Source organism: Hibiscus syriacus, unplaced genomic scaffold (assembly GCF_006381635.1).
Source record: "Hibiscus syriacus cultivar Baekdansim isolate YM2019G1 unplaced genomic scaffold, ASM638163v2 tig00111272_pilon, whole genome shotgun sequence".
In the NCBI taxonomy this organism is placed as follows: Eukaryota; Viridiplantae; Streptophyta; class Magnoliopsida; order Malvales; family Malvaceae; genus Hibiscus; species Hibiscus syriacus.
The window spans coordinates 86,055-100,075 of NW_024063039.1; the positions used below are offsets into that span (position 1 = coordinate 86,055).

The 14,021-nt window shown below is 35.2% G+C and overlaps 1 protein-coding gene across 2 annotated transcripts; it reads left to right on the forward strand.

The window, feature by feature from the left end:
- Nucleotides 1-11,710: 11,710 nt before the first annotated feature.
- Nucleotides 11,711-13,774, forward strand: LOC120157457 (WAT1-related protein At1g43650-like). 2 transcript variants are annotated; one of them, XM_039168562.1, is made up of 7 exons: nt 11,711-11,957; nt 12,056-12,115; nt 12,205-12,321; nt 12,400-12,649; nt 12,748-12,906; nt 13,352-13,503; nt 13,612-13,774. In XM_039168562.1, exons 1-7 carry the CDS (start codon nt 11,755-11,757, stop codon nt 13,754-13,756), a joined length of 1,086 nt encoding a protein of 361 aa, XP_039024493.1. In that variant the 5' UTR covers nt 11,711-11,754; the 3' UTR covers nt 13,757-13,774. The 2 variants fall into 2 exon arrangements, with proteins under 2 accessions (XP_039024493.1, XP_039024494.1); XM_039168563.1 differs by lacking the exon at nt 12,056-12,115 and having other exon boundaries at nt 13,612-13,773.
- The last annotated feature ends 247 nt before the right edge of the window (nt 13,775-14,021 follow it).

The following is a 14,021-nucleotide window of genomic DNA, read 5'->3' on the forward strand; positions in this document are numbered from 1 at the left end:
AAAATTTAATAAATAAAAATATTATTATTCTACATATATTAATATTGTCTGGACTTGGCTCCTTGATTTATTAGTATATAAACTTCATAACTTTTTTATCCAATAGTTATGATAAATGAATTATGTTATTTTTTGTCCTCATATTTGAATTATATTATTAAATTCAAATACCCGATTAAACAAAAACAATACCCTAAGTTACTAAGATGTATATTAACTTGGTGGATAGAGTAAATTGCAACAAAGTTTCTTAAAACACGGGGATTCTAATCATTTGAGTTTATGGTACTTAACACTAAGGATCTAATTATTAATTAATAAGGAATACACCTAAAATCTATTACAAATCGTCAACTTCGGATCAAAGAAACATCAGCCAGCCGATGGTTTCTCTGTGCTATCATTTAAGCAAAGAATCTTGGCACCAAAAACGAACAATAAAATTAAAAATGCCGCACTGTCAGAGCTTTTTTTGTCAATTGAAACTTTGCATGATTTTACTTTTTGTAGCACATAATTAGCTGTAAAAATGATAGCTGGACTTGGGGAGCAATTATTTACTTATTTTTTAATTTTGTATTTTATATTAAAAATTAATTTAATAAATTCAGATGCTTCATTTATTTATATTTTGTTGTTTAAATCGGACGCGAATACGAATAGCGCATGATTTAAAATTTGATAAATTTAAAAATATTTTAAAAGCTTACTAATAAATTATCCAAAATCCAGAACATGTAGCAAGTTCATAATGATAAGGCAACCAGCCTGGTACCGGCGGAGTTATAACGTAGCTGTCTGAGTAAAGTCGAATATTAAAAGTTAAGATATTTGTAAAATGAAGCATTATTTATGGGTTACATTAAATACAAATCACGTATCCATAAATATATATAAAAAATATAGAAGCTTAATTATACTCGAAGGAGGCTATTTTATAATTATAGACGGATGCAAAATTTTATATTAGAGGAAGAGTTTTTAAAGTTTTAAGAAGTGACCAACTTGTAAAATTCCAAAGGTGAAACAAGTTTTATTTTTATTTTGAAATGTATGAGGCTTTTATTTCAAGGAGATATAAGGTGGAGCCTTAAGCAGTGGGCTCGTTAAAAAATTCCCTAATACTAGGGGAAGAAAAAAGAGTGCACAGAGCTTATGTCCAGTACAAACACCACAAAATCACATACCTTTCTTGCACACTGTTATAGTCGGAGGAGAAGAAGAACGGCGGAGAGAAGAGGAACGGGAGGCGAGAGAAAGAGGATTGGGAATGGACGAGAGAGGGAGGAATTGGGAATGGTTGCTCGAGGATAGGGATTGAAATTTGTAAATTGGGAATTAAATCAAAAAAAGGGGTCGGATGATGATTGGTTACCTGAGGAGATGGAGCGGACTGAGTTAGAGCAGTCCAGAAGCAATGGAGCGGCCCAGATCAGATGGCCCAATGCAAGGCTGAGAAGAGAAATGATACAAGCAAGTTTGTTAGCAATCTGTAGCAGTAATGCCAGCTGCAGAATTTTTAGATTCCCAGTACTGGTTTTGTAACTAAATAAAAATCCATGCTTGTAGTCATTTTATGCTTAAAAATGAATGAATGAACTTTCTTCTCTTTGAATCCTCTCTATTCTCTCATTTTTCTCTCGAACTCTTCTCATTTCTTCTATTCTATAACAAATTGGTAATCAGAGCTACGATTCTGGCAAAGGAAATTTTTTAAGGGCATGCCCTCAATCTATGGCAGAAACTGATTAGCTGGGATTCAGAAACAATTGAGGACCTTACTGCGTTGGTGAAACAAGGCCAAAATGAGACAAACCCCTAAATGGTGGGAGACTAAAAACAAGATCACTGCACTGGAGGCAAGGGATGAACACGAATCATGGCTATGTGGAGGGATATTTTGAAGATTTTAACGGGCAGAAGAATGGTGAACAAGAACAATCTGCAGGTGATCAGGTATGCACTCCTAATAGCTCTAAAAATGGAGAGAAAAATCCTGTTTGGTGACTGTAGTGAAGGATAAATCACGATTCAACTATAAAAACGGATGAACCTGGAATTTTGAAGGATAAGCCTGATGCTTTGTTAGCCTTAAGAACAGTGATAGGCATAAGAATCAAATGAGAGAAAACAGTAGAGGGTGAATCCAGAAATGTTTGAAGTTATTTTCTATTTGCAGTGTGCTATGGAACAAAGATGAGGTAGCCACTATGTATTTAACTGGTAAAGCAGAAATATGGTTTGGGTATATAATGCAGAAACACCATGTCACTTAGCATGAATTGAAGCTGATATCTGTCACAGATTTAGTGATAGATCATTTCTGATATTGTAGAGGAGTTTACTAAGTTGATACAGAAGGGGTCTGTAGAGGATTATCAGAGAAGTTTGAAGAGCTACAACCTTATATGCTTCTACAGAATCCTACTTTAACTGAAGAATTTTTGTGTCACTCTTTTTAGTGGACTCAGGGATGATATTAAGCATAGGGTCAAAGCTTTGGATCCTAGGAATTTGTTTGAAGCTTGTAAGCAAGATAAGCTCTATGAATTGTCTGTGGAATTTGAGAACAGAAGGTTGAGGCCTTCTTTTAAATTCCCAACCAACCCAAACCCCATCACTATTTCTAAATCAGTTTCATTGCCAGTAAATACAAAACCTACAACAGTGCCAAACTCTAAGCAAAATCTTATTGAGTATAGAAGACAGAATAACCTCTGTTTTAAATGTGGAGAGAAATTCATTCCAGGTCATCAATGTAAAAACAGGCAGTTAAATATGATTACTGAGGAAGTTGACATTTCCTCAGCAGAAAATTTTCCTACAGACTCAGATCAGTCTCCACAAGCAGAAGAAGAAACATTGGAAATATCTATGAATGTCATTACTGGCTCTATTGGTCATACTACACTGAGAATACAGGGAGCTATTCAGGGCAAACAATTGAATATTCTAATAGATAGTGGGAGTACACACAGTTTTTTTTGACTCCTAAATGGGCTGATGCTGGTATCCAAATTACTACTCCTTACCCCTTGGCTATTACTGTGGCTAATGGTCAACAATTATTTAGTCCAGCTAGATGCAACAAAGTGGAATGGCAAATGCAAGGTCATACATTTATACATGATTTCAGATTGCTCAAGTTGGGAGGCAGTGACATGGTTTTAGGAGTGGATTGGATGAAATTATTCAGTCCAATATTAATAGACTTCAATAACATGACTTTAAGTTTTGACCATGGAGGGCAGCAAATTTATATTCAGGGACAACAACCCTCAACTGAACTGCAACAAATTTCAGGGGCTACATTACTTAAAATGAGTGCAGAGGATTCTGCTCTTATGGGACATATTGTCCTATTTACTATGACAGGGCATTCTTCTTCAATTCCTACTGAAATCCAACACCTACTGGATAAATACAGACCAATTTTTGCTGAACCTGTTGGTCTACCTCCTCAGAGGTCTCACGACCATGCTATTCCACTTAAACCTAATGCCACACCTGTTAATCTAAGGCCTTATAGATTTCCTTATAATCAGAAGGCTGAGGTTGAGAAACAAATAGCTACTATGCTTACTTCTTCTATTATTCAACCTAGCAGGAGCCCATTTGCCTCTTCTTGTCTTCTTATTAAAAAAGAATGATGGCACTTGGAGATTTTGTGTGGACTATAGGCAACTCAACAGTCTGACTGTCAAGGACAAATTTCATATTCCTATTGTGGAGGATCTATTAGATGAATTGCATGGGGCAATTTATTTCTCAAAGATTGATTTGAGATCAGGTTACTGGCAAATTCGAATTAACCCTGAAGATATTTACAAGACAGCCTTTAGAACACATCAAGGCCATTATGAGTTTAAGGTAATGCCTTTTGGCCTTACTAATGCTCCTGCTACTTTTCAAGCTCTTATGAATGATTTATTTAATTCCTTCCTTAGGAAGTTTGTTTTAGTTTTCTTTGATGATATCTTGGTGTATAGCAGCAGTATGAAAGACCATGTTGAACATTTACAGTCAGTTTTGGAAGTTTTGCAAAACAATCAATTATTTGCAAAATTGTCCAAGTGTTTTTTTGGGCAGACCAAGGTAGAATACCTTGGCCATATTATTTCTGCTGTAGGGGTGTCTACTGATCCTAGTAAGGTGGAAGCAATGCAAAATTGGCCTAAGCCTAAAACCCTTAAATCTCTCAGAGGGTTTCTAGGTCTGACAGGTTATTACAGAAGATTTATTAAGAATTATGGCATTATTAGCAGACCATTGACGTTACTGCTGAAGAAATATGGCTTTCAGTGGAATCCTGCTGCTCATACTGCTTTTGAAAATCTTTAGAAAGCTATGTGTTCTGCTCCAGTTTTAGCATTGCCTGATTTTTCTAAGACATTTTCTTTGCAGACAGATGCTAGTTCTGGGGGTATTGGGGCTGTTCTTTCATAGGAAGGTCGACCTATTGCTTATTTGAGTAAAGCTTTAAGCCCTAGAGATTCAACACTATCTATTTATGAAAGAGAATATCTTGCTATTCTCTTAGCAGTTTCTAAATGGAGACATTATTTGGAGAGCAGGCCATTTGTTATTAAAACAGACCATGAGCCCTTAAAGTTTCTTTTGGAGCAGAAGTTGACTACTACTATTCAAAAGAAAGGGTTGACAAAGCTTTTGGGATTAGACTATACTATTCAGTATAGAAAAGGAAAATTAAATGTGGTTGCTGATGCTTTATCTAGAAGGTGGGAAAATCAAGCTCAATGTTTGACTATGGGTGTAACAGTCTTAGTTCCTACTTGGGTTCAAGAGGTTGAAGACAGTTATCAAAATGACTCCCTGGCTCAGAATTGGATTTCAATTTTAATTGTTGATTCAGCTGCTGACAGTAAATGGAAAATTTCTAAGGCTATTCTTAGATATGATGGGAGAGTTTATATTGGATCTAATGGAAGCCTTAGAGTAAAGATCATACAGACTTTGCATGACTCTCCCCAAGGGGGACATTCAGGTATACAAGCTACCTATTACATGATAAGGTCAAATTTTTATTGGCCAAGTCTTAAGTCTATGGTTATTGTTTTTGTTAGATGCTGTCAGACTTGCCAACTAACTAAAGTGGAACATATTGCAAAGCCTGGATTACTACAGCCATTGCCTATTCCTAATCAGGCCTGGTAAATCATCACTATGGATTTCATTGAAGGATTACCTATTTCACTTAAGAAGAACTGTATATTGGTCATTGTGGATAAATTTACCAAATACAGTCATTTCCTATCACTATCTCATCCCTATTCTGCAGCAGAGGTAGCTAAACTCTACTTGGATAATATGTATAAATTGCATGGCCATCCTAAAGTGGCCATTTCTAACAGAGACAGAACCTTTACTAGTATATTTTGGAAGGAACTGATGAAACAGTTGGGTACTAAGACCCTTTTCAGTACTGCTTATCATCCTGAAACGGATGGACAAACAGAAAGGGTTAATCAATGTCTAGAATAATATCTTAGAGGGCTTTGTTTCTATCAGCCTAAGAAATGGGCTAAGTGGTTACCTCATGCAGAGTGGTGGTATAACCACTTATCACACTGCCCTAAAAATTACACCTTTTCAGGCTTTGTATGGGTACAAACCATCTATCATGGTTTGGACCACAGATACTGCAGTGCAATCAGTACAAGATATTATGACAAGTAGAGAGAATATCAGACAATTGGTCAAGCAATAATTAGAATTAGCAAGCAACCGTATGAAGCAACAAACAGATAAACAAATATCAGAAAGAGTTTTTCATGTGGGGGATATGGTTTACCTGAAGCTACAGCCATACAGACAGACTTCATTAGCCCTGCGAAAAAACCTAAAGTTAGCAGCTAAATATTTTGGGCCATATAAAGTCCTGGAAAAAATTGGTGAAGTGGCATATCGATTACACTTACCAGATTCATCAAGACTTCATCCAGTGTTCCATGTCAGCCTTCTGAAGAAATTTATTGGGAATTCCTCTAATGTTGCAACGGATCCTCCTGCAATAGATGACGAAGGACAGTTCAGAGTTCAACCTTTAAAGGTTTTGGCTAAGCGTATAGTGAATCAAAACAGTAAGCCAGTCACTCAACTTCTAGTTCGATGGGAGAATTTGGATGAATCAAATGACACATGGGAGGACTATAAGTTCTGAAAGGTCAGTTTCTGGATTTGATCCTTGGGGACAAGGATCTTCTGATGGGGTGGGTATTGTTATAGTCGGAGGAGAAGAAGAACGGCAAAGAGAAGAGGAACGGCGAGGAGAGAAGAGATTGGGAATGGACGAGAGAGGGGAGGAATTGGGAATGGGTGCTCGAGGATTAGGGATTGAAAATTGTAAATTGGGAATTAAATCAAAAGAGTCGGATGATTGAGTTACCTGAGGAGATGGAGCGGGCTGAGTTGGAGCAGTCCAGAAGCAATGGAGCGGCCCAGATCAGATGGCCCAATGCAGGCTGAGAAGAGAAATGATACAAAGCAAGTTTGTTAGCAATCTGTTAGCAGTAATGCCAGCTGGCAGAATTTAGATTCCCAGTACTGGTTTTGTAACTAAATAAAAATCCATGCTTGTAGTCATTTTATGCTTAGAAAATGAATGAATGAACTTTCTTCTCTTTGAATCCTCTCCTATTCTCTCATCTTTCTCTCGAACTCTTCTCTATTTCTTCTATTCTATAACACACACTAGGACACCTTCACATTAATACAAAAACCAAAGACCCGATCATGAAGAATGGTTCCAGCGGTTAAAACCATGGACCCAGCAACATGCAATTCTTAGTACTCAACTGCATCTAACACAATACGACAGAAGGCCTAAACTTTAGCATTTCCACACTGCAATTAATACCGGACTTTGCGAGTCTATCAGCATCACTATTCTGGTTTCTTCCAATAAGAGCTATTTTCCAGCTAAACTTACTGTCAACATAAATGCAATCGGATACAAGAGCTTTAAACACAGCCTAAGTGCACTGTATCCAACATGCCACATTGTTTGAGTCTGAGATTCCACCTCAAGATAAGACAGCTTACTCCAATTAAGTTCAGAGAAAAGCTTAAGACCTTCCTTGATCGCTAGCAATTCAGCAGAAGTAGGGTCTGAACAATCAATAGACTTTGAAAATTCAACAGCGATAGCTCCTAAATGATCCCTTAAGACACCACGGATTCCAGCTTGACCGAGTGAGCTTGAATTGCTCCATCAGTATTATTTTTCATATTTCAGGTGGGGGTAGCCATTCCGATAACTTTTCCTTCGCCTTAAGCGTCAAAGACAATGACCAGTTAGCAGGATTTGAAAAAAAGTCAATGATTGACACACAAGACTCAGACCATTTTGATCGATACCACCAACCGAACCCGAGAAGAATAGTATCAAAAACCGTATCTTCGTATATGGATTTTCTTAAAAATACCTTCAAACATTTTGAGGAGGCATAAGGTCCCCCGCCGGTCCACCGTCCACCACCCAAAATAAAGTACATAAGTACATAAAAAAATCTAAAATATAAGATAATTTTAAATTTTTAAGGGTGATGCCCTTACTATCCCTCTCGATTCGTCCTTGTTTACAACTAAGTCAATAATCTAATTTTTTTTAATAGTCTAGGTGATTATCAGTTAATATATGTTCAAACTTTTTTAATGGTTGACAATGCACACCCACCCACATACACAATTGTTTGAATATGAGATCTCTAACAAGAGAAACATTCCTTTTAATCATTAAAATTCTTTGACGTGTTTAACAATCTAATTAGTAAACTATAAAGATAATTTTAGTAAAATTAAATAGTACAGTATAACATTCTCTTTGTAATTCAAATAAACAAAGTATAACAAAATTTATTAAACTAAGTTAAAATGATGTTTTAGTTTTAAAATTTTTAAAAGTTTTAAAATGAAAATTAAATTTATCGGATTATTATAAATTAATTAATAAATTTTATTGAATTATTATAAATGATAGTTAAATTTATTGATTTTTTATACTTATTAAAAAAATTTGTAATTATTTCATTATAATTTAATAAATTTAATGCTTGTTTTATAAACAATATTTTAAGCACAATTCAATAATTTCTATTGCACTTTACCTAAAACTAAATTAGGTACCTCGAGTGCTTTTGGGGTTTTTGTTTGGATTCATATAACCCATAATATTCGTTCGTATTATTTTCCCATGTGTTTAAAGTATTATAAAATTAACAATATTATTGATGATGTCAGTTAAATTAAGAAGAAGAAACTGATTGATTTGATCATCGTTTGTCTTTATCTTAGTAATTAACAATTAGGTTGTAAATGATTAAGAAGCATTTTACAATCTATTAGTGAATAATTTATTCTGATTTATTTTATTAAATAAATGATTACGACTATATATTTTTAAATAAACTAAATTTGAATACGTTATGCTAATTTTATTTATGTTGAAACAAACTCATCCAAGAATCATCTCAGGCTACTTTAATTGATCGTGTAAAACCTGTTTATTTTTCGATAATACTATTGTTTGTGCTTTACTTATTAATAATACAAATGTTAATGCGATTTTCTTTGTATAAGTTAATGCCGATTTATATTTTATTATTTTTTATAAAAACATGTTTGCTTATTTGTTTATGTTTGATGAGCTTAATTTAGTTCCGAGACGACATGAAGTAGATACACTCTATTGTCCTTTTAGAACGTAAATGAAGTTGAAAGGTTGTCTCAATATCGGTCGACAATATACTCTATTAGGCTTAGGCCCAATCGTACATGTAAATGATTAATGGGTTTAGAGCCATAATATAAACTTTTTTGAAACATTTATGAAGTTGGTAAATGATCCAAAGATAGCGAAATTACATTCAATAAACGTTAATGGGTTTTATGCACCACCCGAATTGTTTCAGTGCTACCAACTTCAATATCAGTTCTGTTGAATTTTTTTTTTATTTAATCATAAATTAGATACGATAATACAGTTTTAAGTAAGTGATTTTAGATTATGACAGCATCTAAATATATTATGGAAACGCGACTTTATGAACTTGCTAGTGGGATTGTGGACCATTTACTACTATAGTTTAGGATTGAGTTAAAGAGGATTTGTCTCCATTATTTTTATTCATGAAGACTTCATCTCTATTGTTAGCCCTACACAGATTTCCATTGAAATGACTGCCGATCTGGCTCGACAAACAATGGTGTTGAGATTTTGCAACCTATTTTCCGGTTTCGATGTTTTTTTCCTTACGTTTGTTTACTACCGTGATACATACGAATACGATGTGATTGACAAGACGTGCTAATAAAACTGAAAGTAAGAAAGTAAGAAAGCAAAAGAAGAAAGAAGAAAGAATGGAGAGGATTGAAATTATGATGAAGTTGCATTATTGGAGGAGGAGAGCTTACGTTCTATTTTATATACTTTTGGTGGACCTTTCCATCTTCACCTTCTATTTTTGAACTACTTTTATTTGACCTTTCAACCACACCGGTTAGTGGATAGATGAAAGTTCAAACCCTGTGTTCAAAACTCACTGATAATAAATCATGTGAGATACCTGCAGACAAGCTTTTTCATTCCTTGTGCCATTTTCTACAGAAAATCTGGCTCGTATTTGGCTATGGACGACACTGTTTACGAAGAAACGGATTTGGTTTGGTGCTGCAAGTGGCTGGGGAAGGGATATCTACAAAAAGCTCTGCTTGGGGCAACGAATCATAAAGCGAAACGTGCCTTTCACAATTTGGCTGGTGCTTCTTCCATTATCGTTTGTCCAATAGTTGGTTCTGTCATCTGTGCTTCAACTGTTGTGAAATCAAAATAAAACGTGTCTTAATTCCTGGAAAAGGACAAGTGAAGCAGCTTCCATTGAAGGGATCTGTTTAGACCATATTTGCAATACAGACCCACAATCTGTTCTTAATCTGTTCATGATTCTTCTGTTGACTTATGAGTACTGTAATGAATCACATCGGTGATTTAAGACATACTCAAAACTGACTCACAAAGATCATAAAACTGGAACAAGTGTCTTATGGTAAATTGAATGAAACCTTTGACTAGGATTGTGACGCTTGTTCCTTGAGGTATCATGCTGTGTCTGATGTACTTGACCTGTCTGAAATTTTTTACACACATGCGACCAGCTTCAAGCGAGATCTGACTTTATCTTTCATTAACTTCTTCTAGTGCATCATTACTTCGATTTTTACTTATGAGCTATGGAAGTAGGTGTGCTGCAAGTAAAATATGTAAGAAAATTCTCAAGATATTTTGGACAAGGCGGCTGAAAGTCTGAATTGGATTAGCAGGCAGGAACGTTGGTATTGGTGGATGTGTTGATTTGAATGTATCATTTTAGGAGTCGTATAAAACACTTCTTGCAATTAGTCCAAGGAACTGTGTTGAATTACCTTCAAATTATTTATCAACCCAATATGTTTTTCTCAATTATTTATCCAAACAATATTTTTTTTAATAACATTTTTTTGTCAATTATTTACTTAAATGATATTCTTAAAAAAGTATTTATAAAAGTATTTTAGAAAATAGTACTTTTGTCAATTATTTACTTAAATAATACCATTAAAATTATTTAGCAAAATAACATTTTTTTCTATCAATTATTGATCTAAATAGTAATTGTTCAGCAAAATTATTTAAGGTGAAAAATACTCAACCCGAACCAACAAAAAAGTTACCTTATATATTTCAAGTTAATTACAATAATAATCCTCTACGTATTATTTTTTCAATTAGATCTCTATTTTTATTGAATAAAAATATTTTTATGAATATATTTATTTAAGGTCAAGTCAGGTTTGAATTTTATCTCAAAAAAATCGAGTCGGGTTCGGGTCGAGTGAAGTCACCCTTAAATTCGGGTTAGATCGGGCTTTAGTTGGAGAGTTTATATTTTCGGATCCGATTGGGTTTACCAAAAACCTAACCCAAGTCATGCCTATTATTTGTCAATCTCATTTTTTTTAAGGTGAATCTTTATCTTTTTCCTACGTGTAAATAGAGAGTGATAGTTATTTTATTCATTATGACCATATATGGCATGATGAGCAGGATATAAAAGATAATTTCTCGTTGAAAGGGGATGTCAACACAATAAATAATCTGGAAAAAAAGAAGCCATGAACTTGAAACCAAAGGCTAACACATACACGAACACTTATTGCAGTTAGTCCAAACAATTGTGTCCAAAATTAACAACAAATTATCTCCAGATTTAACTTGCGGGGTGCTCTTAGCCGTTTGCCATTGCCACCATGCAATAATTTAGGGGAGTTCTATAGGTGGAAAAAGAAACTGAACTGTAGTTAAGTAAACAAAGCTTTTATATTGCCTTAAAAGGATTATATGCTGAATTTGCTTATGTCATATATCTTGTAATTTCTCTTTCACTCTGTTTAGTAACCCATGCTTCAGTCTCCTCTTGAGTCATGAAAAAGGAAAAAAAGGAGTTTTTCTAGTGGTACACCATACCACTATGACAAGTCTCAGATGATTGTTTTCAAGTTTTTCTTTTTGAACCAGAAACACATTCATCATTAACTTATTATATTGACACGTTGGAAGAGAAAATTTAGGAAAAAAGTTTTTTATTTTAAAAAGAAATTGGCCAAAGGAGACTACCGAGTGCTTGGTTTTTTTTCTATATATTGAAGACCTTATCAATTCAAGAGTGACAAAAGGAAGCTAAGAGGCATCATCACATCATGAAGAGTTTACTTAAGTATGCAATGCCTATGGATAACCATAAGCCTTACATTGCAATGCTCTTTGTACAGTTTATATATGCAGGCATGGCCTTGTTTTCCAAAGCAGCAATTTCCAAAGGAATGAACCCTTATGTGTTTGTGGTGTACCGGCAAGCCTTCGCCACGATCACGCTAGCTCCATTCGCTTTCTTCTTCAAAAGGTTTCTATCAGTGTACATAATATTTCTTGTTTGTATTGACCCCTCAGTACTCTATCCCAATTTTCTGATTTTTAGTTTGGGGAACTTCTAATTTGCAGTGAGCAGACGTCTCTATCATACAATTTAATCTGGAAGATCTTCTTGATTTCATTATTGGGGTACAAACGTTATCTTAGTCGATGTTATAATCCGATATCAACCCATAATTCAGGATTTTCTAACAGTACTCCATGTATGAAAATGTCAGGCTCACCTTGAGTTTGAATCTCTACTCTGTTGCAATCAAATACACCAGTGCAACATTTGCTGCTGCCACAACCAACACCATTCCTGTTCTTACCTTAATCATTGCTGTCTGTTTAAGGTACTTCGGAAAAGGAGAAAAGAACGTGTATTAAAGGTCTATTACACTAGCCAAAGGACTAACTTTTGAGTATTTCAGGACAGAAAGCATATCGGTACGAAAACTTCCAGGATTAGCCAAGGTGTTAGGTTCAGTAATCAGTCTTTCAGGAGCATTGGTATTTGCTTTTGTTAAGGGGCCAGCTATAAGTTCCACGAACTGGCATTCATCAACTCACAACCAAACCACAGATTCCGTTATCAAGAATCACTCGATCGGGGAGTGGATAAAAGGTTGCCTTATCATGCTTTCGGCCAATACAGCTTGGTCTATGTGGCTTGTTTTGCAGGTTCGATCTGAATTAACATGCTCTCCTTTTCATTCCCATTATCCTTTTTCATCCACTGTTTTATATTCATCCTTTGACAACGTGTTTTCGATCTTTAGGGTCGAATAGTGAAGCAATATCCGGCCAAACTACGCCTTACCGCTCTTCAATGCTTCTTTAGTTTCATTCAATCTGCAATTTGGGCTATTGCAGCAGAGAGAAATCCATCAGCTTGGAAGCTTGGATGGGATGTTCATCTTCTAGCTGTTTTGTATTGTGTATGTTAATCGTCTCATCCACTATAAACTATCTTTGCATCAAAATTAACATATCTAGAAACATGTTGTGCCCCAAAACAGTCATTAAACTTTTTCTCCATAACAATCATGAAGGGGCTTCAACAGTAGTGTCATCAAATCAGTTACTATTTACCTTTTTCCAGGACCCCAAAAAGAGAAAATTCAAGTATTTTCATTAATTCTCTTTTAATAGCATATCTTGGAAAAGAAGTCATGTAACCTATTAGGCCAAGATTGTGGCACTAGATGATGGAAATTATTTCAATCCCTGAGCCTATCAAAGCAAACCATAGTGATTGCATTTGCACCACTTGCACAACATGTTCACCAGTAACTTCTAGATTATAAGTGCATATCTAAGTAGGGAATACGTCCTCGAAATCGACTTTTAACTAAATCAATTCATGAAATCACATATCGGCAGGGCGTGATTGTGGCTGGCATCACATACTGGCTGCAGGTCTGGACCATAGAGAAGAAAGGTCCGGTTTTCACAGCAATTTTCACTCCATTAGCTCTAGTGATAACTGCAATCTTCTCTGCATTCCTGTGGAAGGAGACCCTTCACTGGGGAAGGTACTGCATACTATTACTCCTGTTAACAAGTTAATCAAGAAATCACGACCGTCTGTTGCACGACGTTTTCGCCAACCATTTAATGCTTATTTTTCATTAATGTTACAGCGTTGCAGGGGTTGTGCTACTGGTTGGAGGTCTGTACAGTGTGTTGTGGGGTAAGAAGAGAGAAGAAGGAGAAAGGGTTGCAAATGAAGAGCATGTTCATTCTAATAAAGAAGAAATCGTACTGGAATGTATTACACGTCAGTGATGACTTTTGGTTCCTTTTGGTGATGCTATTTTCCCACAATGTGAAACTCATCAAGGGAAGATAATACCATCTTGGCCTCGTCAAAAATATATATTTTCCTTTTCTTTTTTCACTTCTATTATTGGCTTCGTCTTGTTGTCTTTGCTCCAACTTAGTAGTGCTGTGGTTGATCCATTGAAACCCTTGTGAATACATAAACTTTGTTATTGCATATATGTTTTCGTTGTTCAATGGATGAAATATCATAACAAAAAGATTATATGAA